General features: G+C 48.9%; 1 protein-coding gene across 3 annotated transcripts in view; it reads right to left on the bottom strand.

The window, feature by feature from the left end:
- Zbtb16 (zinc finger and BTB domain containing 16) overlaps positions 1 to 26472 on the bottom strand; it is a 180254-nt gene that overhangs the window by 8185 nt on the left and 145597 nt on the right. For all 3 annotated transcript variants that reach the window (XM_027930704.2, XM_071616719.1, XM_071616718.1), the window contains exon 5: positions 4520 to 4690. In XM_027930704.2, the coding sequence (XP_027786505.1) occupies positions 4520 to 4690 (171 nt within the window). The remainder of the gene's footprint in view (positions 1 to 4519; positions 4691 to 26472) is intronic.

Genomic DNA, 26472 nt, shown 5'->3' with positions numbered 1-26472 from the left:
ACTGGGAATTGAACCCCTGATCTATACTGGCAGTACTTTTTTTTTTTTTTTTTTTGAGATAGCATTTTTCTAAGTTGCCCAGGTTGGCCTTGAATTTACAATCCTCCTGCTTCAGCCTCCTGAAGAGCTGGGATTACAGGCATGCACCACTGTGCCTAGCTACCCTCCTACTTCTTACATCATTTTTTCTTCCTTTCTTTCATTCCAGATTAATTCCCCAACCCTCAAAAAAAACCCTTCAAATTGGGGAACCTCTCCTTGTTCCTACTGTTTGTTCTTTCCTTCCTCTACTGTTTAACACAGCTGTTGCCTCTGCTTGATTTCCTCCTCCTGTCTCCCTGGTGAACTCCTTATCATCCTTCAAAGTCCAGCTCATACGTCATACTTGTTTGGAAGTTTCCCTTTAGTCCCCAGACGAGATAAGTCAACAATTTCTTCTCTGTTCCCAAAAATAAAAAAAATATATCTTGCAATTTGTTCTTTTCTTGCAGTAGTATGATTTTTATGGCACTTTCCCATTAAAATGGGCCACATTTGTTAATGCTGAGGACCTCATATGGATCATATCATGTGATCATGGCAACAAGAGAGATACTATTCTCACTTTACAGAAAAAAGTGAATCCTTAGAGATGCTTAAACATCATCTCTAATGTCACACATTAAGTTGCTAAGTTAGGATTTAGGTTCTGGTCTGATTCCAGAGTCTGTACATGGTAATGTCTCAGATTGCTAACTGACATGGTATGGTCCAGCATGGTTTCCATGCCTCTAGAATGGAAGCACCTCGAGGGTAAGAAGTGAGCCTTACCCACTCTTACAGCCCCAGTGCATAGCCCAGGTACGACCCAGGACAGACTTGGAAATGTTGGGTATACTAAGCTTGGGGAGAATTGCCTTTCCTCAGTCTGTAATGTAAGCCATCAGCCTCCTTTTGGGGGATTGTACTCTTAAATCTCCAGAGGGTGAGAGGATGGGGTGTAGGTACCCTGCATTCTGCACTTAGAGTAGGGACCTGGGGGCTGAAAGGTGAGGACTTCAGCTACTTATTTATTACAGGAGTGAAGGCACAGACAATAAAGATAGATTGATCACCCCAGACTTTGTTCATGAATATTTAAATATCGCTGATTCGTCTTGTCACTGTAATTACAATTTCTCTGGGCTGCATCTCCAACCACCACAGTTTATGGTAAAGAATGGCCCACTGTATTTCACTTGTCCCTCTGCAGATGTGCGGGGCTGCCAACCGTGTAATGTCCTCTGCATTTCATACATTTTCTTCAGCTGCTGAAGGTTTAAGTCATCCACAATGACCTACGTTTTTTCATTATCCCCATGTCAAACTGCGCTCGTGCCTGGGCATAAATTGTCCTTCTCCTTATAGACTCGCATGCCTGTGCCTTCACTTCCTCTTTAAAATGATATTTTACTCTCTCCTCTCTCTCCCCTCCGCAGGCCACTAACCAAACCTCCCCCTCCCAAACGCAGGCCCCTGTCCCCACATAAATTCTCATCTCTTCTGATGACTCTGAAGGGTTTTTAAGCTCCATGGGGAGTGAATGCTGGGGTCTGTTCACTGGCTGACTCTCTCCTGGGTGGAAGATTTGCAAGAAGCATTGAGAGCATAAGGTGTGGGCCAGGGGGTAGCTTCCTCCGAGGAACCTCCAAGAGCAGAGCCATCTCTGGATCCAGTTCACTGCCCTGCCTCAGAGGCGTGGCCCGCGAGTCCCTCACAGGCAGATCTGGGGACAAACTGAGTCCTAGAGTTCTTGGCTGGGAAAACCAGTAGCTACTTGTCCTCTTGCTGCCAGAACTGAAGGGACTGCCTGTTTCCCAGCCCCCAGCCCCATGGGGAGTGGAGGCCCACACAGACCCTGGTACTAATTAGCTGTATGTCTAATGGAGTGAGGGTCAGTCTGTGCGTGTGCCCACATGCCACTCTGTGTGTCTGCACACGTGGCCCCGTCTGGTCTGACATCCAACTCCCCCCCTCCTTACTGAATCAGCAACGATTACGACTTTAATCAAAGATTCAGTATCCTCATTAAGATATAAATAAATAAATAAAGCAAGGGCCATGTGAGATTTCAGCCGGAGCCGGTAATTAAAACGTAGGGGAGGATGCCTGGGGGAGGCAGCGAGGGGGGATGGCTGCTTGTGTGTGCCTTTCACCTCCAGAGGGGGCCCCTAAAAGTTTAAAAACCAACAGAGAGGTTTGTCTGATCAGATTTTTTTTACGAATTTAATTATGAAGTGGATCACATATTAAATGACTTTAAGTAGGAAGTCCCTGGGGTCTACCCACGGAAAGGAATAAAAAGAACTCAGAAGGAAAAACATACGGGTTAGCAAGACACACACCCCTTCCCAGACTGTGCAGCATAGGAAGCCCCCGCCTGCAACCCTCACCCTGAGAGTGTGGCTACAGTGTACACAAAACTGGTGGCAGAACTCAAAATCCAATTTGTGGCATGTTGATTAACTCGGTAGACTCGTTAATGAGCTTGACATTAAGTGCAGGACAAACGAGACTAATTAGAGCCCCTCTGGCCTGCCCAGTGCACCTGTGACCCCATTCCTTCCCCGGTTTGTCATTACCTGGTGTTTCCCTGGCTCTGGCCAAGCCCAGTGTCATCCTACCCACCTGGCCCATCCCCTGGGTGCCTTAGGCCCCTCCCCCAACCCCTCCCTTAAGCACAGCTGTGAGTTTATTATATGATGAGCCATGTGAATCAGGGATCCATCAATGCCAAGAGCACGGCTGGACTAACCTACCAAACACAGCTGCCGATGCTGAACACCCGGCCCCAGCAGCAAATGGGCCAAGAACAACGGAATATTAATGAGGCATTGTGTGGGGGGTGCAGAGCCAGCATGTGGCTGGTGTGAAAATCAATGGGTGTTTAAATGCGTGTGTGTGCACACATGTTCTGTGTTTTCTAGAATAAACTAGAGCTTTTCACGCATTCTGTTCCTCCCTACAGATCTGAACCATGATTGACAAAGGGCAAAGCAGGGTTGACATTTGGATGTCTGAGCGCTTAGCAGGTGGTATGGGCAAAGCAGGTGTATCCTGGGTGAACTTAGTAGGGCTAGAATCATCCAAGACATATTAAGCCAAGTGACTAAACCCAGTCACATGATCTCAAGTGCCTAACTGGCCATGTTTCAGAAGGAGTAACATGGTGACCCTTTGGGGAGGCTCTGGTGGGAAGGTGCACATATACAGTCCTCATAGAGAAAGCCCTTGTCCACATCCCTTCCTCCTTGCCCCTTCTTACTGGACCCTATCCACAGGGACCTCCCTCAGCCTATCCCAGCAATCCTAAGTAATTCTAAGCAAATCTGGTCATGCTAAGGAAATAGGCTCTTCTGAATAGGATGGAATTGGGAAGTGAGAGCCCTGCAGGCTCCTTAGTGAGGATGTCTACGGCTGGCAGCACAGGCCAGTTCAGTCCACAATATCAAAGGCCTTTCCTTCATCAGCAGAATCTGTCACCCGTATAAAGCCTGGCCTCATCCTCAATACCTAAGCTGTGACAAAATTCTCAAGAATGAGAAGAGAGAGGGTCCTACCAGCCCTCTGAGGTACACAGGCATCATTATGCACTCTCTACCCAGAGATCCCAGGCCCTAGCCCTCTCCTCAAACCAAGGCAGAAAACACAGGCAGAGACACATGCAGATTCAGAAATGGGCATTCTTTTACCCAGGTACAGTCAGTAAAGACTTCAATTTGTCTTAGGGAAGAGAAGGAATTTATCATTTATTCCCCAGCTAGAGTTAAGACCAAGGCTGCTGCAAGGAAGAAAATGACCCTGGACCCTTGGTCACCAAGTGGTCCATCACTAAAACCTAGAGGGTAGCAGCAGCAATTGGCTAGTCCCTGGCACCCCAACTAGCCTCCTTGACTTAAGCCTCTCCCTCACCCCATCATATGGAACTGGTTGAGCAGGGATATTTCATGGCTCATTGTTTAAATACCCTCATTGTCTTCTCTAAATAACATTCAGGCCACACTAGAGGCCTTCTTCATTATGGAGCAAGCAAGATCATTTCTTTAAGATGCCTTCAATACCAAAGTTGATTTTGCAAGTATGTGCAGGGGGAAGGGGCAGCAAGACTACGGAGGACATAGCAGACAGAATTAGAGACCCAGCGGGTCAGCTTTTCTCATAAAAGTCCACCTGCATCAGAATGCCTTGGGAATACTTCATTAATGATGCAGAGTTGGGGAACCCACCCAGGAGCTGCTGAATCAAAGGTTATGAATGTGGACTCAGGAAGCTGCATTTTGAATGAACATCTTCTGTGTTGAGCATGGAAAGACCAATGGTCCAAGGTATGGGATGGGGAAATCTGTCAACATGTACTACATGAAACCCCCACGTGCCCATCCCTTGAGCAAAGAAAGGCTGGAGGTGACTCAGCCTGGAACCTCTACTATAGTTCTGAGGAAGTAAATCAAGAGGTGCACTCCCAGAGACCTCATCTACCCAACCATCTGGAGTGGCCTACCTGTGTGTGAGCGCAGGTGGCGTTTGAGGGCGGTGTGGCTGGGGAAGGTGCGGTTGCACTCACTGCAGATATAGCTGCGCACACCCGCGTGGACCTCCATGTGCTGCTGGAGCGCACTCTGTGCCTGGAATCGTTTCCCACACAGCAGACAGAAGACGGCCATGTCCGTGCCTGCAGGAGACAGCAGAGGGGAGAGCCTCAGGAGGCTGGAAACACGAGGCCAATTCTTCACCCATCCAGGCTACAGCAGGAGCCAGCTTCAGGGCCAGCTCCCAACCCCCCAGGCTCAAGGTCAAGTCCAGGTGCAGCCCAGGCCATGCAATGTTGATGAAGCACCCCAGGTATGATCCAGTGGACAAAATCAACAGGTGTCCTTCCCTGACGGCACCTAAAGACTAGTTGGAGAAAGAGCCATTAGTCACATACATGGCAACAGCAAGTATAAATCTCCAAGTGTGTCCAGCGCTATGCAGAAGGAGGCAGACTACTAAGGACATGTGTCAGAGGACCTTGTGGGATTTGGGGCAGCAGTGGGGAGTGAGGGTGGGCTCTGTGAGGACAATAACATTGAAGTTCACATAGGCCAGTCACTGTTCCAATGTAAATAATTCAAAACCACAACTCCAAAAAGCCATCTCTACTATCTTCATCTTCAACTGAGGAAACTGAGGCACAGAGAAAATGAATACCTTAAAAAACTTGTCCATAGAGCTCATAAGCCACAGTACCTCTGGGATGCATACCCAGAAGCCTGGATCTGAATCCTTTCCTGAGACTAGCTACAAACCCAGTCCTTGTAACCACTCCTCCATTCACTAGAGCGCACATCTTGAGAATCCATTCCTTCAACAAATATTATCGTGATACTTTCCACGAGTATTCCGCTCTTTGTGGCACTGAGGATTTAGCAATGGAAGTGCATACAAAGCCCCTGCTCCAATCACTTGGCCATCTACCCCACTGGGTGAAGGGGGAGGACATTCCTCAGGGATGGAATAGTCTCTATGAATACTCAGGGTTGGAAAGAATCCCAGCACGTTGGAGGATCAGAGGATCAGACAGAAGTGCAGCAGGAAGGCAGGCAGTGTCAGAAGGAGGCTAAAGAAAAAGGCAGGGTTATGAGGATTCCTGCACACCACGTCAAGAGCTTTAGGTTTACTGTCAAAGGATTTTAAGCTAATGGGTGACATAAGATCTTCATCAGTTCTGTCCTGTCATTCTCTATGCTGATCCAGCAGCACAGGGACCCCAGGCTACCCCAGAGACAGGCAGCCATTTTCTGTTATCAACTCCTTCCTGATGCTGCTCTGGAGCCATGGCCTTTCTGGCTACAGGACCACATGAAGAAGTGTTGGACCATGTGTCTGAGTCCCACCTGGCACCTCACTGCCCACCATTTGGATTCCATTTCCCCAAGTGTGTCAGTCCCCTGCAAGCCCACCTGCTCATTCCTCTCTGCTGGTATCTAAGGGACATCACCTATGCCCAGAGCCACAACACCATCCCCTGTGTGAGGGTCACAAGCAGGAGAGGCCATTGGGACTGGTGCCTGTCAACCCAGTCTCAAGTGCAGGGAAGTCCAGAGCTTCAGCTGCTGAAGTTGTGGAGTCACAGAGCTTCCAGAGGCAAGGAGGGGTGAAAAAAAAAACAGGTGACACGAAGAACCTTGCTGCCTTCCCAGCCTAGCAATGGAGACAGAAAGTGAGAGGTCTGGTTCTTGCACCCCAGGTCCATTCTTGGCTGGGTTGGGGGTGGGCTGGGGGGAGGCAGGGCCCGGATCTCACACCTTCCACTCCTCTCCCCCTTGCCCTCCTGCTGGGCCCTTCCCTCTGCAGACAGTGAAGTCTGGGCACTGTAGCCCTGCTCCCTCCCACCAGTGGTCAGGAAAGCCCACCAGGAAGGCCTAACCAAGTGAGCACTTGATTTTGCTACTGGTTCCCTGAAAAATAGAAGGGAAGGGGAACTAATATAGGCATTGTGCCAGGTGTGTAGTCATCTCATTTAAAATTTGCATCTCTACAAGGCAGGTACTCTTATCCCCATTTTTATAAATGGGAAAACTGAGGGATTAAGTAACTTTCCTAAAGTCACACAGAGAGAAAGAAGTACAGCTGAGATTTAGGGATACCTTGGTCTGTTTGATTTTAGAAACCATGGGCCTGGGCCAGTTTTACCTCTGGGATGGTCACCTGCCTGTGTGGGCCTCCCCTGAAGAGGCACAGTACTGACAATAGCACCAACACATGCAGGGGCACTCCAGCCATGGCTGGAGAAACCGGGCCAGAAAGAGTGGACAGGAAGCTGGTCACAGGCACAGCTCTCTGAAGCCTTCTGACCCTAAAGGCCCCAGGAGCCAGCAAGATCCCCCGGAGGTATGGATTGAGGTGCTCAGCTCCACTTGACGGAGGGAGACATTTGGGAGGAAGTGATTTGCTAGGACAGCCGCAGTGCCAAGACCCGACAGTGAGTCCCTTAGTGTCCCATCCAGACTGGTCAGTATGCACAGGGTTGGAGTCCACTTGCAGCATGTTCTGCGACACAGCATCTTCTGCTGCTCCAACCTGAGGGCTCCCAGCACCAGCACCCTTTTCTCCCCTGACCTTCACCACACAGAAAGCCCTGATTAAGCCAGGTGCTCAAACAGCTGCCTTAAACCAGCAAGAGGAAGCAGGCTTCCTGAGCAAGCCATACCCTTTAAGGAGCCAAGGCCCCTCTGTAGGCCTCCTCTGTGGTCCCCAGCATGAAGTCAGAGGGAGCATGAATGTCACCACCAGCAGGACTCTCTGAGTCTATAAAGCTAGAGGTAGAGGCACTCTGAGGGCTGGGACCACCCAGAAGGACAGTCTGAGAATCCTGTGTACTCTGCCCTTGCTCTCCCCAAAGCCCCTTGAAGCTGCCCCTCTCTGTAGTCCTTAGCTCTCATGATGGCCTGAAAACATTTCACTTCCATTTAGCTTCTTCACTGACCCATGGCCAAGTATAGGCACCATGCTAGGTACCCAGGGCAAGGATGACATGGAGCAGAGAAATAGGGCCCAGACCAGGGGAAGTGGAGGACACTGGTGGGTCAACAGCCATCCAGACAGAAATAGGACCGGTGACTCCAAGAAAGCTTCAAAGAAGATTTTGAGTCAAGCTTGGAGAATGGAGAGAAATGAGAAGCCAAGGACTAGGCAGTGGGACACGTGTACCACAAGCAAATTTCAGAGTAGGTCTCATCGAGGACAGGTCAGAGATGGAGACAAGCCAGGAGAAACTGGAAGTCAGATCCCAGAGGACCACAGATATCAAGTGGAACAGTCTAGATGTCATTCCACAGGCGATGCTCAGCCATGGAAGGACTGGGGGTTGCTACGATCTGCATGTTTGTGTCCCCCAATGCGTATGTTAAAATCCTAACCCTCGTGGTGCTGTAATTAGGTGGTGGGGCCTTCGGGAGATGTTAGATCATGTTAGATGATCCTTGTGAATGGGACGAATGCCTTTTTAAAAAGAACCTCTGAAAGTCAGCTAGCCCCTTCCACCGCATGAGGTCACAGTGAGAAGTCAGCAGTCTGCAACCCGGAAGACAAACCTCACCTGAAACCTGGCCATCTGGCGTCCTGATCTGACTGCCCATACCCTCTTAGGACTCTGAGAAATTAATTTCTGTTTTTATTCTTCACCCAGTCTTTAGCAATTTGTTACAGCAGCTGAAAATGACTACGGGACACCAGCACGCCACAGCTTATATCATAGGGCAGTGCTTCTGCGAGCATCCCAGGGACAAACAGCAGTGGCAAGTGGCTGGAAGCAGGGAGAGAGCTGGTGGCTCCTGTGCTACTGCTGGAGGAGGGTGGGGCCCACAGGAGGACAGGGGCTTTGAGGTCAGGAAGGGCCTGGAGAAATGAAATCCCAGGAAGGTGACACAACAGGACCTGGCCCTGGGCTTATGTCAGGAAGGCGCAGGTAGCCTGCTCTGCACCTGTCAACAGGTTTAAAGTTAAGTGATCATCTTCTAGAAAGGAAATGCTATGCTGTCCCTCCAATTGTCTCTCTGCCATGCCTGGGATATCCTGCAGGGCACAAGGGCTCTCCTTGGACATGTATCCCCCAGCCAAGGCTCACAGGGGAAGACAGGGGGCTCTGAGGCCTATACCCACTTTCCCTATTCTTCTGCTTGGAGCCCAGCAGTCGTGCTGATGGAGAAGTATTTTTTTTTTTTTTAAAGGAAAGCAGAAAAGGCGGGCGGGGGAAGAAGTGGATGAGACACAAGAGAAGCTTGTGGTGCATGCAAGTTAAAAATCTAGCGACTAGATTTGAGTTATTAAACAATTTGCTGTCGTTTCTGCCTAGCTGACTGTTCGCATGTATGATGAGTCAGGGCAGATTCTATTACACTGGGAGATTAAGCAAATAAATGCTAGCTTTTGGAAACACATTAAAATGTGGGGCTTTGGAAATAAAATTATCTAGAAAATTGTATTAGCAATTCATTAGCTGCCGCGAGATGTGCAGCGGGGCAAGGGGGCCGGCAGCGTTAGAACACTCTGCTGCCTTCACCGCCCGAGTTCCGCCCTCCGCTGCACAGAGACATCACTGCTGGTCCTGCTGGGGAGGGAACAGCCCTCACTGGAGGAGACTGCCCTCTGAAATCCTAGGTCAGCAAGACACAGGGAGAAAAATGAAAACGAGGTGCTGGCTCTACCACTTTACCTGCTTTATGACTCTGAGAAGTCTCTCGATTTCCCTAAATCTGGGTGTGCCATCATTTGCCATATTGCTTGTGGCTGCTAAGAATATCAAATGAGATACTCATGTGAAAAAGCTTTATAACTATAAAGTGGTTGCGGAGCTAAAGCCAGTCCAAATGATGATTTTGTCTGAATTAGAAAATCTTGTCTCTTCCTCTGGGCAGATGTACAGCCTTATTTTGGGCCTTCCATGAGAGAGCTGGATTTCAGTCTCTATTTTTCCCTCATCGGTCAGGCACCCTTGTACAGCGAACAACCTGTATCACGAATCATGGCAGCCCTGAACAATACACAAGCCTAAGGTGTTTTATGGACTGTAGGTTGCTTCTTTCAGGAAGCTGACCCTAGCAAGGCATCTGGGATGTGTTATACCACTTATAACTCAATGCCAAGGACATCATCATCTTCTCAGTTCTCACTGTTACAACACATAAAACGATTGCATTTGTTTTTTGACATTCAGCTCTGCCTGGGAGATTGTAAGCCTCCAAAGTATGAACTGTTCTGTTCTAGTCATCTTGATATCCCTCAGTGTGCAGCACAGGGCCTGATGCAGAGCAGGCCCTCAATAACTGCACACTGCATTGAAGAATATAAAAGGGGTTGTGGGCCAACTGCAAAGGATGGAGGAGAATATGGGAGAGTCACGGTACAAAAACAGACAGTTTAGGCTGGGGAGACCTCAGACCAAGTCCACAAAGGAGGCCACTACTGGGAGCTTCCAACAAGACTCTCCTTAGAAATTAGTAACACCAAGTGACACACAAGCAGCTGATCTCACTGGGGTCTCTCACATCTGTCTGGTAACCCAGTCAGAACCTACACTGTGTCTGAACTCTGTTGTTCACAAGCCAAGAATAGACCATAGACCAGCCTCACCACATCAGTCAATGAAACAGTCCCAAGACCCAACTTCTGGCCCAGAGGTCAGAAGTTGTCTTTGGCTTTGTGATCCTAGGATGAGTAGCTATTGTCCTTGCAGGAGTTTGGGTCTGGACTGTCCTCTGACCCAAAGGCCCATGTGTCTAGGGCTTGGTCCACACCTTGGCACTATTGGGAGATGATGGAAAACTTTAAGAGGTGAGGCCTTGTGGGAGAAGTTAGGTCACTGGGAGTGTGCCCTTGAAAGGGATAGTGGAACCCCTCCTCCTCTTCTTTCACTTCCCATCCATGAGGTGAGCAGCTTTGCTCCACCACATGCTCCCCACCATGATGGGCTGCCTTGCCACAGGCCCCAAACAACAGATTGATCACGGATCAATGGATCATGGACTGGAACCTCCAAAACTGAGGACCTTAAAAATAAACCTGAGCTCTCCACAAGTTGATTATCTTAGGTGTTTGTTACAGCAACAGAAGCTGAGTAATAAGTCCTTGACCTCAGTTTCTTTATGAGGGAGGAGAATTCATAGTGCACTTGTGGTTGCCAACACTAACTTCATAGGGCTGCTATGAGACAACTGATAAATGTTGTTGAGCACAAAATTCCTACAAGTATATTGTCTTCTATCAATCTGTAAATTTGAATGTAAATCAAATACAAAAGATCAGTCTTTTTCCCAAGGAATCGATTTATCAGATCAAGGAATCAGCACATTTCCTTTACTCTTCTGGAGAATGAATGGGGTTCAGTCCTAGCTGCACTCCTGGGATACTTGCCCAAAGGGAACTAGGAAGAGAAAATGGGTGTGGCAAGGGCAAACTTGGAAATGTGGTTCTAGGTAATGTGGGTAGGGTCTATGCAAATTTCTGGGATCCATTTCCATCAATTCTATCCTAGAAAGGGACCCATAATTGACCTCCCAGGGCAGCACAGCCAGTGTGGGGTGCAGGGCATGTACGACTCACCAACTCACAATTTAAAGCAAGTTTAATTTTAGCAAAAAAAAAAAAAAAAAGGGGGGGGGGGAGAAAGCCAGGCCAGGTTGGAACAGGAGGCAGGAGTGTGTGACACAGATCTAGTGTATTTATTTCACCCAGGTGATGACAGGGTCTGAAATCATGAGACACAAAACCCCTTGTGTTTACACCTGTGCCTTTTCCATACCAATTATCTCTTTAATAGAAAGGAAGGAACGGGATCAGAGGGGCACACAGCTGGAGAAGATGCTCAGGTGCTACACCTTCTTGGAGCAAGGCTCTTATTATCTCCCACTATAACAGTTTCTTAATCAAAGGAGCAGAGGGATCTAAATATACACCAGCTTTTTTGGGCAAGCAGGCTGGGGGTTGCTATGTGTACATGTGTCAGGGTGTGTGCATGCCTGTGTGTGTGCATGCCCATGAGCCACAGATGGGCTTCTCAGTCCACCCAACAAGGAAGAGCTGCCTCTGCTGTCACCCTGAGCAGCTGCTTCTCCCACAGAAGGAAAATATCGAATTTGGGGGCTGTGAAAACCTTGATTTAAGCAGGAAACATTTCCAACTTCCCAATCCTTCAGACATGCCTTTCTGCTCCTTCTGACCCCCTGCCCCCCGCCCCCGAGTTACTCTTTCCTAAGACACCATCTCCAGCCATGCAGCCATGGAGCCATGGACAGTCCTCATGAGCACACACCAAAGCATCACTTCAACGGCCACCTTTCCCTTTCCTCCCCCATCTCTTTCCTCCCTTTGCCTCCAGGTTGCTGTTGAAGAAGGTGGCAGAGCCGCTTCGTCCACAGTGCAAGAGAGACAGAGGCAGGCAGCAAAGGCTGACTCACACCAAAGGCCGGGAGGCTCTGTCTGCATCTTAAGAGGATGGAGAAGGCTGAGGGGGAGCAGAGGGAAGGGAAACAAAAACACAGCCCATGACATCTGCAGCGGCTCCTCCCTTTTGACTTCCCCTGTGCCATCATTTAGGGCTTGACTCCTCTTCAAGAGATCTCCTGGAGAAAGGACCAAGAGCCTCCTCTTTAGTTCCCTTTGGTTTTCCTTTGGGGCATAAGTGGCTGGATCATGCGGGATAAGCTCCTGAACTCCCTGCCCTCCTAGATGGGCTACAAGTACCCAGGATGCCCAGCTGAAGGATATGTCAGCTGCTGGCCAGTGGGAGCTAAGTCCCTCCATTCCTGGTACTGCCTATGTCAGCTCTCCCAGTAGAGGTGGAACAGCCTGAGAAAATGACATGGAAGGCTTGCCTCAAACTAAATCAGCTTCATGCATATGCTTGGTTGTTTGTCTCCTACAGTCACCTATGCTTGAGGCATTCAGTCAGAGATCTTCCCGAACTAAGCCAGGAGCCAAAACTTCAGCATCTAGCCTTCTCATCAAGCTCAGTTGTATCTATCTTCGGTCCTCCTGTCCAGCCCTCCCTTCTTTTTCCTTTCTTTTTTAGACCCTTGGAAGGCATCTGCACATCTCTATAACCTTCCATTTCCCCAAGGAAAAAGGGGAACATTATGGATTTAGCTCATCAGGCAAGGGAGCAAAAGAATCCCCAATGGATAGCAAAAAAGGGGAGGAGTCTGAGCAGCTGATTCAAATTTGTTTTAAAACTAAGCAATGGATGGGTGAATGACTGCATTTTTCAACACACACTCTCTCTCTCTCTCTTTTTTAGTCTCTTGGGGAATGTGGCTGCCTCCTCAGGCGGCAGCAGCTAGCAGAGTCGGCTCGGAAACCGTGTATTTGTTTAGCAGTGAGCCCAGACACAAGCGCATTTCATTACTCTGCACCTCCAGCTACAGTAAACAAATTTGTCAGCTCACTAGCTCATTAAGGTGCGCCCCGGACACGCGGGATTTATTGAGACCTGCACAATAAAAGTAACATGAATGGATTTACTAATTTTGTCAATCACTCCAACAAACGAGCCGAAGAGGGGATGGAATTGGGGAGGGGGGGAGGTAAAGAAGAGGGGTCGGGGGGGGGGGAAAGAAAAGGAGGTAAAGATAAAGAAGAAGGAGGGAAGTTTGGTTTGCAAGAGAGAGCATAAAGGGGTTACAACAGGGCAAGATCTGCACTTTGCTGTTGGGCTAAACAACCACGTTCACCTTCGGTCTACCTCAAAGACCATCTTTTTAGGATGACCCCTAGCAGAGAAGCTGTTAAGAAAAAACTAAATCAAGCCCTGGTTCCTTGGTAGTGCCAAACTGGTAGGTACAGACCCCTCCATTCCTCCCCACTTTGCAATGGACACTGAACTAATGAACTTGAGGATTAAGATCCACATTCACGGAGGCAGCAGTACCCACAGCATCCACTGCCTCTCCTGGTACCTCCCACCTGCTCCAGCAGCCCAGTCCTCTCCACATCCCAGTCCAGTTGCAGGACTCTTCCAGACATTCCAGAGTGAACTAGGACTTCTACCATAAGAGCAAGGGGAGGAAGAAGGGACGTGTGTGTGTGTGTGTGTGTGTGTGTGTGTGTGTGTGTGTAGGGGGGGTTAGGGTGGAAAGTAAATCCGGAGAGGTATGCAGCCCTCTGGTCTGTAACTTTCAAAATGACAGCAGGACTGGGGCAGAGGTCAGGGGGTCCAAGGCCTTAAGCACCTCGGCCAGCTGTGGCAGTGAAGCCTGGAGCCCGCAGGACGCCTGCCATATAAATCAGTGGTAAGCAGCACCCGCTGGGGGCGAAGACAATGGGCTCACACGGGGGTGGGAGGCAGGACAATGGGGCCTGGCCAGTGTGCAGGCCCGGAACAAATGTGCCCTGGCACCACGGGGGCCCCCATTTGTGAAACTAATTGGCCCACGATTGAAAAATTGGACCAACTTCAACAACCCTGAGAGGAGAAGGGCAGGCTGCGGGAGCCTAACCTAGCCTGGTTTTGCACAGCCAGCCGGCCAGGCCCAGCCCTGGGGGATCTTAGGCGAAAGTTTCTCAGGGACTGCCTGTTCTGGCAGAGAGGTGCCTTGGAGATGGGACCAGTCCGGGAGAATGATGGATCGTGGCAGGGGTCAGGTGGGCGGTGTACCGACTTCTTCTCCCGAGAGTCAAAAGAGCCATCTTCCTTAGTTTCTCTGCACTACCCTCATCTGGGGTAGGTGGGTGGCAAGTAAACCCAAGGCAGGGTCTGCTCCTTCCGAAGCCAGTCCTCCCTGGCTGAGCTTCAGTCCTGGTCCCTCTGCCTGTGGCTGTGGAGGTTAGTGGGTGGCCTGTTACCATCTTCAAGACTGGGTGAGGACTGTAAGCAACTAGGGACTTTCAGTCTTGGGGGCTCCTGGGAAAAGAAGTGCTGGAAGCATGATGGGAAGTCAGGATGGTGTGGGAAAGGACAGGCCAGGAGGATCAGCCCTTTCACAGCAGACTCCTGGCTACATGCTGGAGGGGAAGAACGGGACCCACCGGAGTGGTTAACTGCAGGGCCTGTCCTCAGCTCCTGGCTCAGGCACTAGCTCAATGTGCACTCTTGGCTAAGTTTCTAGACCCCTCATGGCCTCAGTTTCTTCATTGGAAAAATGAAAAGGGAAGTGGAAGATCTTTGAAGGGCTTCCCTGACTCTAGTATCCATAGGTTCTAGGCCTATTGCAGAAGGTACTGGCACTCTGAACGGTCCTTTCTCCCACTGAGATGCATTTTAGTGTTTTCTCCTTCCAAACCTGACATGACAGCCTTCTGTTAGTTAAAGAGCATCCTTAGGCTTCAATGACCACCGCTGTCTCAGGTTGACAGAGGAACAGCCACAACGAGGCAGAAAGGATCTGATACTGACTGAGCACCTGCTAAGTGCCAATCCAGGCCTAACATTTCCCAAGTCACCCTGTGAGACCCACGTTCCTAGGAAGACAGAGGAGCCAGACTGAGAGGAATGCAAGGTCTGCTCTTTTAGGGGCCACCAGCTAACCACCAGCTAATCCCAGGATTGGCCTCACACGTGGAGGGCATCTCTCTGAAGGGCTGGGCCTGAGAATTACTGGGGCCTTTCTGGGCTGGTCTGATGGGGTAAGGATGAGGGGCAGGGACTTTCTCTCCCATGCCCTAGCACTAGCATGACAGCAAAGACCAGCACGCAACCCCACAGAGAGGGTGGATCAGAGAATCCTACACTCTGAATCTAGGTCTCATTTCCTTGGCCAGTGTCCATACACAGTGGGCACTTAGGTTCTCAGCAGGGTGTCCAGAGCTTAGTGGAGGGCATAGAGATTCCACCTCAAGATGAGACCAGCTTCTTGTACAACAGAGGTCTCTGTCCTCTCTTATGTTCTTCAAGCATGTAAGACATTTTCTATAGAGTCAATCTCTTCAGCATTTCCAGAGCCCCAGAGCCACCTGAGAACTCTGGGGAAGAACTGAGACCCAGAAGTGGGGTCTTTTGAGGGCAAAAAAAAAAAATCTTTGTTCTGGCTCTTATTTAAAATTTCCAGAAACCCCAATGTATTTCAGAGATAGTGAGGTAGAGGCAGAAGGCCCAGGTAGAAGAGAAGGGACAGAGGAGAAGAGAGAGAGACAAAGACCAGAGGGACAGGATCGAATGGGGAGGGGAACAGGGGCTGGGGAGAGATAGAAATTCAAAATAAATGGAATACTCATTGTTTCAGAGCCACTTAAATATCTGACAAGCATTGGGCAAAGAAAAGAAAAACCACTGCATGTAAATAAACAAAACAAAAAAAGAGGCGATGTATTCATTTTACTGACATTTTAATGGTTCTCCCCCCACCGAAGATGATTACAAATTAAGCATCATTTAAATGCTTTTTACTGTCAACAATTAAACGGAGGTCTCTGGGCCTGAGAGTGTGGTGGCCATTCATTCCCACGGTAACCAGGCTATCAAGACACTACGGGGCCTTCCCGCACTGTACCGCGCACAATGGCCGGAAAGGGAAAAGTGTATACCGTTAATTTTGCTGGATATTCAAAAGCAAATTAAAATGTAAAAAGCTCCAGGCACAAAGATAGATACCAAGAGTGAGGGCAGGAAGGGTCAAGCTCACAGAGTTAAAGTCTCAGTAGAGGCAGAGTTGAAGCGCTGTCTGATTACACCTCATTGGGGTGCCTTGTGATTGTTTCATGTATTTTGTGCATGGTGTGTGTGTGTGTGTGTGTGTGTGTGTGCGTGCGCCCATGCATGCACACACATGTACATACGCAGAAAAAACAGGGGAAGACATTGCTTTGCTTTCCTAGGGATAGAGGAAGAAACAACTAAGTGAGCCCAAGAGCTCTCAATCAGACCCCAGAAGCAGCCAGGCAGTAGGAGAGGACCCACCAGCTGCCCCAGCCTGGCCTTCAGCTGGGAGGGCGGGGCCAATGCTCCCCCTTCATGAGGGCCCTCAAGGCTGTGCTGTTTGCAGGTAGACACTAGGTGATCCAAATTGCACTTTGTTCAGAGAAAAGGATTTCATTTCAGATTGTACCAAAAGGACACATTTATTTTTTCAGAGATTCTCTCTCTCTCTCTGTCTCTCTCTGTCTCTCTCTCTCTCTCTCTGTTTTTGCTGTCTACACTATCCTTACCAATGCATGCCCAGACCCTACCTGCCCCAGCCCCAGGCCACAAATATTCACGTCTCTCCTAAAGGCTAAAACCCAGTTCACTTTGGGTCCCTGTAAACCCTGTTGCTAGGACTCTCTTTTAGCTAACTCAATATAGTTTCCAAGAATCCATGTCATCCCAGGAACATTTTAAAATTATGGAAGAATGAAAACTCAAGCCCAACATAAAGGGGAAGAAAAGAATGCAGGAGGACCAGGGGAGGGGATGGGTGGGGGCAAGGCCTGCAGCTACCAGTTCTTCAGAGAGGAAGAAGGGTAGTATAGGAGAGAGAGGGCAACCAGGTGGAGGGCAAGAGGCTGCCTCTAGAAGCTGCCGGGTCCATTTCTGTGCCGTAAAGTTTAATATGCAGGAGGGACGACAGAGAAATAAAAGAGACACGTCCCCTTTAAAAGGAAATATAATTTACAGTGTGCAGCCAGGCGGCCCATAGTTTCAATCTCGTTTACTATAGAGAAAACTCTGCTAGCTGTTCTCTATCCCACAAATCCGATTTAATCAGACAAGCCAGCCAGCGTGGCTTGGAGTAAAAACGGATAATTAGTAAACAGAGAGCTACTCCAGTGCTTCATTGGCATTCGAGTTGGGCTACTGTGTCGCATTTAAAATGCAGTCTGATGAAGTTTACAAAATCAAACCATTTGTTACTCCTATTGAAGAGGCTTCAGGCCACTTGCAATTAAATTGGAATTAGTGCTCAGAATGAGACACAGCAAATTCATACTAAAAAGGGATCTGACTTTGAGACATTTGACTTCACTTCAACAGTTTTCTGTGTGAGTGTGTGTGGGTGGGTGGGGGGTAGTTTCTGAAAGACTCCTCTCTCACCCCGACCCCAAAGGGCTCCCCAACTCCATGAGCTTGCCCCCCACAACCTGCTACTCCCTGCTCTGACTGCGGGGGATGGGGCAGCAGGGGAGGGGAGGGACAGCTGACATGGGCGCCAGGCCCCACATTCACACCAGGAAGATACTGTACTAGGGAAAATGTGTCTACAAAGGACCATATGGCTCCCTTCTGCATGGAGCCTTTGGACAAGGGGGTGGGAGGGGCGGGGGAAGCTGCCAGAAGGCACACTTCTAGAGGGCACTGGCCCCGCCCTCCTCAGACAGCAGGCTGGCGGCTGGAGAATGGGGCACCTTTTCCTGTTGGCTGAGCTCCTGGGATGTCCTGCACAAGGAAGCTTTCCCTCCCGTGGCTACTCACCAGCGAGCTCCTACTCTATGCACTGCACCCCTGCCCGACCCAGGGGTGGGGCAAAAATGGTGCAGCAGATTCTTGTCTCTGCAACCCTAGCACCCCCAGGCTGGCCAGGGATGGAATTGAGATCATTGGTGAACTTGGAGGAAGAAACTGTGACATCTTGATTTTCACCAACCTCCAACTGAAATTCAGCAGTTTCTTCATTTGGGAATGTAAGCAATAAACCAGTTGCAGTATTGCCTTGGCTACTGACAGATATCACAGACGTTTTCATACCACATTGGAAATGTTGCGGTTATCTTAAAGTATCATTTATGCAAACCACTCTTGCAAAAATATGATGGTTATTCGACCACAGCTTGGTTTTTGTTAGTTAACAGGATAACAAAGAATCATGAATATTACGATACTACAAATGGTTTTTAAAGATAATTTTGATACCTGTATTTCAAGTCTCCGTTATAATGTATTTATGCATTGGTAGACATTACTCTGAGGAAGGGTTCAAAGGCTCAACAGATGCTCTAAGGAGTCCATGGCACAAAGAAGTTAAGCATCCCTCACCTAGGGGAGGGAGGGAGGTGGTTAAATGTGTTCAGTTTCAGTTTTACAAGATGATCGAGTTCTGGAGATGGATGGTGGTGATGGCTGCAAGACAATGTGAATGCATTCAATGCCACTAAACCTTATTTTTAAAAATTGTTAAAATAGTCAGCTTTATGTTATATACATATTTACCAAAATAAAAACAAATTCCTAGTCTAGACTGGCTTAAAGATACCTGTACCCCTCGGCTCCTCAGAAGTACCTAGAAAAAAAATCTAGGTTTATCCCTTCAAACTTTTCCATCTGCCCTGAAGAACAGAAGTGATGCTCCACCTTCAAGGAAGAGGGAGCTGTCACATGGGGAAAGGATACTGCCCTTTTGGAAAGGACACTGTAGGTAATCCAGGCCTACTTCTCAGCTCTGATATTAAGTAGACTCTTGGGTCCTTCAAGTTCAAGGCTCCCTTGACTGTCTCCCTCTCCCTGTCTGAATGGATGCTGCTTGAGAGCAGGCATCTCACTTCTCTTAACCACTGCTGTATGTCTTGGTCCAGACAGATGTTCAAAGAATATTTACTAGATTGAGAGAAGAATGAGCGGGTGGATGAACAACTAACAAGTGAATTTCATCTCTCTGGACTTCAACTCATCTACAAAATAAAGACAAAAAGCAGGCTTTTGTCCCTTGAAGTTCCTTCAGTTCTAAGGGCCCCTTGTGCTTGACATCCTCTCCTACTTACTGACCTCAGGTCCACCGCCCCCCTAGAATGTGGAACCCCAGGGAGTAGACAGTGGGTGTGAGCACACAGGCGGGAGATAGGCTGCAGCAGGAGTATCTCATGTGGAACACTGTGGGTGACAGGCCACTGCCCTTGTGGGCCCCAGGACCTCCCTGTGGACTTTAGTCTGCCCTGGCCACTCCACCTCTACCCTCCCTGTTGCCATCCTTGGAGGAGTTCAGAGCCTCGTGAGGCATCCTTCCCTGCCACACTGAGGAGGCATGGGCAGGAGGGGGTGGTGGTGGGTGAGAGGACAGTCGATCTGTAGTCCTCCTCAATAGATACATGAAGGGAGGCAGCCACAGGGGCCAGAGAAAGAGGCTTTTAACTTGTGTCAGGTGGCATGCAATGGTGTTTAAAGCCTGGAAGGAGGAAACTATCGATTCTACTACACAGGGAGGGCAAGTGAGGAATCTGAGTATGGTCAAGAAAAAACAACAAAGGCCAAATTGTCCAGGGGCCTTCCATCACCCCCAAACCTGGAAATGCCCTCCTTCCTATCTGCCTTGCTGATTCACTAAGTGTTCAGGAAGGAGACGGATCCTCTGGCAGAGGCCACACTGGTGGCATGCATGCTCCCTAGACAACTGAAGGGAAATGTGCTTGTCCCCTTCCATGCCCTCTTGTGTGAGCACCCCATGCAGGGTCATTCTGAAGGAAGGTTTGGAGAGAATGAGAAAGTAGCCGCCGGTTCTGTCGCTAAGAAGGAAATGCAAAACTAAATGTGACTTAGTGGCCAGAAGGTCTTTTGTTTCCTCCCCTTCTAGTTCCTGTGGAGTTTCTGGGTTGCTCTATGACAGGACTGGAACCTAAGATTGGCCCCACAGCAGATAGAGACCTCAAGGTAGACTCTCATGCCAGTGGCCAAGCTGGCCAGCACCCTGTTCTAGCCACCCACCACTGGCATTGCTTGATCGCCAAGAATTCCTGTTCTTCTCTTCCTTCTTTGGGTGATCTCCACTTCTCTCTCTGGCTGGCAGTACTCTTGTCTCCTCTGGGAGACAGCCCTGGAGTGACTTAGCACCTCTCCCTCATTTACTATGTGTGCAACTTGCATTTTGAGTTCCAATTCTGTGCAGGCATCAAAAGCTGAGGCCACAATGTGAGAAAATACTTCCTCGTAGCTCATGGTCTGAGAAGCATAGAGCCCAAATCATGGGGCTTTAAGGCAGATCAAGCCTGAGTTCAAATCCTGGTTCTGCCATTTATTTACTAGCTATATAACCACATGCAAATTACCTAATATCTCTGGGTCTTTCTTTCCTCATCAGTATCCGAGCTCAGTCATAATACCCATTGTGCAAGGTTGCAGGGAGGATTAGAGATAACATGATAAGTGTCTATCACAATGACAGGTGGTCAAAAATGGTAACTGTTTTAGACTAAGGATCCAGTGGGCTGGATGAGGGGCTTGGGGGGCTATATGTAAACCAGTGGACCATGATGTTTTAATTTAGATACTGCTATGGTTTACAAGTGTCCCCTAATGTTCATATGTTGGAAACCTGATCCCCAATGTAGCAGTACTGGGAGTGGGGCTTAATGGGAGAGATTTGGGTCATGGGATCACCACCCTCATGAATGGACTAATTAATGCCTTTACATGGAGGTGGATCCCTTTTTAAATAATGAATTGGGCCCCTTCTCCCCACAACCCCCACCCCACTCATTCTCGTTCACTCTCTCACCTTCCACAAGGGGTTGACACAGAAAGAAGGCCCTCAACACATGCTGGCACTTTGATCTTGACCTTGCCAGCCTCCAGAACTGTGAGGCAACGAATTTCTGTTCATTATCAATTACCCAGTCTCAGGTATTCTGTTACAGCAGCACAAAGCAGGACCAAGTCAGGTACCATAAGTGTACTTGGGCTCCCCCAGGAGATGCTGATGAAGAACACTCCAGGCCTCCCACTGCAACAAGAGCTCTTTCTCTCGTGTAAAATTCAAACCTATTTCCCACCTTTCAAGTTCTCCCTTCCAGCTCCTCCCACCAGAGCTGTGCTTCCTTCCTTGCCTCTTCCTCAGACAGTCCACACTTCAAGGCCATGGTCCAGCTGCCCTCTGACTCCTAGACTATGGCTGTACTTTGCCTCCATCCTCCCATTGCACCTGCCTTGCCAAACCCTGACCTCCTCAGCATTAGCAGTATCCCATTCCTGCTTCCACCATCCCAGGCTGTCTACCTCTGATAACCAATAGCCCTGGCATCACTAAACCAATGGACGCTTCCTAGTCTTCCTCTTAGGGGACTTCTCAGCAACAGTTAAAACCTGCAACTTCTTCCCTTGGGAAACCTCTTTCTCCAGCTTCCATGACTGCCTTTGCCTGGTCTCCCAGGCATTTCCTCCAGTGACCTCAGAGCGATCACAGTCATGGGCTGTGCTTATTCTGTTCAAGTTCTCTTCCCTTTCCACACCTGCTTGTTGTTCACACTCGCCCAGGGCTCTCACAATCATTTGCATGCTGAGGACTCCAAGACACACATGCCCAGTGAGTCATTTCTGAATTCCAGTCATACCTGGGTATCTTCACCCCCTGGATGTCACTTAGCCCCTGCCTCCTGCATTATAATATTCAAACTGTTCATTATCTTAACAATAGTAACCAAAAAAAAGCTGTGTTTCTCCTCTTGTGTCCCCATTTCAGTAACCACCACCATCACCAACACGGTTACTCCAGTGTCCAAGAAGAAAAGGAGGCCTAGCTTCTTTCTTCACTTCTCACAACAGATCATTACCAAATTTCTTCAGTCTTTTAGTATCTTCCTGCCTGTTGCCTAGCCTAGATGGTGGCAGTGTGGTTCTACCTAATCTCCCTGACTGCAGTTTAAACCCTCCATTCACAGCTGTGCTCTACCACTGAGCTACAGCCCCAGCCCTCAAGTACTTTTTCAATGACATCATCTGACATCACTCCCCTGATTAAGATCCTTAATGGCTCCATATTGTCATCAGAAAAAAAGACCAAGCTATTTAAAGTGTTTTGGGGGGGACTTTCACCATTTCATACCCATTTACTTCTCCAACCACAGGTCTTAGCCCTCCTCCTCACTCCCAATTTTCAGTTCCTGGAACTCATCTCGCCCTCTCCCACCTCTAGGCAATGGCCCATGTTGACTCAGCCTGGCACTCCTCCCTTGCTACGCTATCCCACCATGTTAAGGACTTCTTCTCATCCTTCAGAGGACAGCTTAGATGACTCCACCTCCAGGAAGCTGCCTCCATTCCCCATCCAGGTTGGAGGCCCCACCTCACCCTCATAACACCTATATCTCCAGTATGACAGCATCCATCCTGTAAATTACTTGCTTAATTCCTTGTTTTTCTACAAGGCATGAGACCCAGGAGGACAGAGATTAGGTTCTGCTCACCGCTGTATTACCAGAACTTAATATACTAGAAGGTACATGATGGGTGCTCAATAAATATTTACAGAATGGATTAGTAAAAAAATGAATACATACAAAAAAATGAACCTATTAAAACCTCTGTGGATTTGAGGTCATTGGTAAGTTCTGATTTTCAGAACCCAAGCCAGTAATATTTGATTCTTACCAACCTCAAGCAAACATGCCTCTGCCCCTCACCAGCCTCCCACCCGTAATCCTGGATTCCCTGTTACCTGTGGGCTTGGGGACCCGCATATTCTTTTAACCTGCATCTCTTAATGCCTTTGACTGTTAGGTGTACACTTGTATCCATGTGCGTTAGGAACAGGGCATAGGTTTCAACTGCCTTGGTTTCTCCTCCCAGCATGGAAGCACTCATTCATGAAACTCAATGAAGGACTCCCCAGCTGTCTCTTCATGATGGCAAATAATTCACGTCAATAGAGGACCAGAGGAGAATTGAGTTATTGGGTGTTACTCCAGAGTCAAATCTGGGAGGCGGCAGCCTGCAAGCACCCACTGTTTGGGAACTGAAGTCAGCCCTGTCAACATGTCCTGGTCTCTGGCAGGACATGGACCAGAGGCTGCAGCTGTCCATGTTCTGCCTCCTTCACTGAGGGCAGACCAGGCCCTCAGCTCCCCCTGCCTGGAGCTGTCCTCAGTCACATAAGCTGGCCTAAGGGGGGAACCTTCTGTTCTCAGCCCGGGTCAAAGACCCTGCAAGGGTTCTTTTGGATCTAGAGATGAGATGTTAGTGGTGAACACAGTGCCAAGTGTCCTTTGTCTGCTCAGACACCTTGTTCACCCTCCTTCATGATCCCCACCTCTCAAGTTCAAAGAAGCCTTAAAAATGAGAAGGGGCACAGTGTTTATTCAGTCCTCTTTATTCTTCTTTCCTAACCTTTAAGAGGCAAGAGGGAGTGTGGAGCTGTGATTTTCATTCTCTCGTGAGGGGTCACTGAGGATTAGAAAACGTGGGGTGTACTTTCTGTTCATTCAGGTTAGAGCAACTGTGGGTTTGGAGGATTTAGGCAAAGGTTACTGAATGGAGTAAATCCAAAGAACCTTCAACTTGTTTCCATTTAAGGCCAGATAGAAGGACTTCGTGGTTTTCCAAGTCCCATGAATCAGTGAGAAAAGCAAAAATGAATGAGGCTGCTATTCCAAAGATGCTTACATCAAGAACACTTCCACACGGCTCTCACCCAGGACTGACTTGTCTCATTAATGTTTTCTATGCAGGCAACAGTGCAGAATCTACACTGGATGGACACCATGTGGTCACAGCCACTCCTCATAACATGGATGTCCTCTTAGCACCTGCCAATCCTTTATTCTTCCACTTCTAAACACTCACCAGGGCATATTTTCTGTCTGCTCCCCTTTCCTTCCTTGACCTTATGTCATCAGCTGCAGTTATTTTCTTGAACACAGCCCATTGAGAGAAGACTGCAGGTTCCTACTCATACCTCTCCCTCTGAGGGGTCCTGAGAAGAAAGCACCCATAAAACGCCCTGTGGACCGTGCAAGATCTTGGGTATGAATGGAAGGGTAACCACCCCAAACCACCCAACTCTCTCACTTTGGCACACACACTTTCCGAGCCGTAGGTCTTCTGTCACACCACGAGGGCGCTGGGAAATCAGCATGGAGAGAGGAGGGCAGAGAGGCGAAGGGGGATGCCTGTGAACTGCAGCATCTTCTCGCTCAACCACACATAGAACTAAGGTGTCTTCACCCACCTCCACTGTCACTTGTTTGTTCTGCACTTAATTTTAAATTTTCAGACAAAGTCACTTGCTTGATCTCTATGCAGGAAGGATCTGGGTTGAGTCTCCCAAGGAACTCATTCCCCAAAGAATGAAGACAACTTAGGGCTGCACCCACAGTTATGGAGTCTGTACAGAAAGGCCGCCTTGGAATGCGAGGACACTGCGTTCATATTAATTAACATCTTCATAGAAAGAAAACGCTCTCCAGGGAGTACCTCATTATTCTTATTTACTCAGCAATGTCACTACTCGGATGTTCCCTAGCCTCGCTGCACTGAAGCCTGAATGGTTTCTGTTAAGGGAAAGGGAATGGTCGAGCTTTGGGATGGAGACCTCAGAAAGGGGAGAGGGTAGAGTTCTGTTACCCGCTAGCCTCTGTGCTAAGACAAACTGCATGGGGACTCTCTCATCCAGTCTACATCTTGTGTGTGCCCACAGTCTTCTTCAGGGGAAAGTGGGGAGGGTGTGTACCTGGAAAATCCTTATAACAGAGGATCCTGCTTCAGAGGCAGGTTAGCTGTGGAGTGTTCCAAGTGTAGACATAAAGGACCTGCAACACCCCCAATTCTCTGTGACACTGTGGCAAGTGTCCCTGCCCCACCTCATTCAACCCTCACCCCCATCCCTGGATGGGAACCAAGTGAGCTGAATTACTAATTTATTTCTTTACTTAGATTCTAATTAATTAATTAACAGGGGGAGAGGTAGCATACGGCAACAGAGAACAAAAAGACTTCTGCTGGAGCCCTGAGCCTACCTGCGCCGGATGGAGACCTGGGACACACCAACGAACGGGACCCACTGTCCCTGCCCTCGGAGGGGCTCCTGTCTACTGATGGAGACTGAGTTTAACAAATGAGTACTTATAAAACTCCAAGTTGGAATCTAAAGAAGGAATTGGGCTCCTAGTCAAACATTTCCCTGCATTCCTCACCACGTAAACACTGGCGCCATCCTGCGAGAGTCGGAGCTATAAAAGGACATATTTACGTACATCACGTGCGTGTGCACATCCCCCCATCCCAACATCACGGCAGAGATGTGAATGGCCCTATTCAGGGCCAGGCCTGGGATGTCACTGTAGAATGGCAGCCAGCGGTTGCTCCAGCTTCCTTGTACCAGAAGTCTGCTTCTGCCTGAGCTGCTTTATTCCAAGGACCATCTGGGCCCAGAGAACAATGTGCTCTCCTCTCTGAATGACCAGCGCGTTAGTCATACCCTCTTAACTCGACCCCTCCGTCCCCTAATCTTCACACTTTCCTTCATTCCCTTTGACGGAGGCCAAGGCCTGGCTCTCTTTTCTCACCTCTCTCTGAGCTGGGGAAGCTCATCCAGGACAAAGCGCTCTGGCCTCATGCCTGTGGGTCCAGCAGTCAGACTGGGACAGGCCATGTGAAAAGGGACCTGCAGGGTGCCCCCCTCATACTCTCCCAGCCCCACCGCTCTATTTGGACATGAGGGTAAGTTCACACCAGGATTTCCAGAGCTTCCAGGGCCCAAGTCAGATGGACTAAAGAATTAGCACAAGCCAACTCCAGTCCCCAAAGTGCTCCTTGACCTAGCCCCAACACACTCCCCTGTGCTCCTGAGTACGGCTCGGACAGTACTCACACATCCCTGCACACGTTTGCCTCAAATTGTCCTCTACCTGTTTAATGGGGAGCCTATCTTCTTCTTTTAAAGCTAGTTTCTCCAGAGCAGGGAAGAAAAACGATCTACTTTTATCTCCCTCGTGACCCAGGACATTGGTAGGCCCAGAGTCACAACTCGATTTTGCAGTAAGAATGAATGACCCCAATAGAGAAACCCTAAATCTTCTGGCTGAAATAAAGAGCCTAAGATGCTGCTTCATTCCCCCAGCCCCCTAGTCTACTGAGAAGACTGCTCTGGAATAGGAAGAGCCAGGCACCTGCCTGGACTCTCATCCAGCAGCCTACACCTGCTCAGGAAATTACTCTTAAGAATTTAGCTTGGGGGCTGAGGATATCGCTCAGTGGCAGAGCGCTTGCCTGGTGTGCACAAGGGCCTGGGTTTGATTCACAGTGTCACAGGGGAGAAAAATAGAATTTACTTTGGATGCTACAAGTTGTAGTTTAGCTTATAGTTGTGA

This window comes from Marmota flaviventris, chromosome 9 (genome assembly GCF_047511675.1).
Source record: "Marmota flaviventris isolate mMarFla1 chromosome 9, mMarFla1.hap1, whole genome shotgun sequence".
In the NCBI taxonomy this organism is placed as follows: Eukaryota; Metazoa; Chordata; class Mammalia; order Rodentia; family Sciuridae; genus Marmota; species Marmota flaviventris.
Note: the sequence above shows the minus strand (reverse complement) of the source record. Positions and strands in the feature narration are given on the sequence as shown.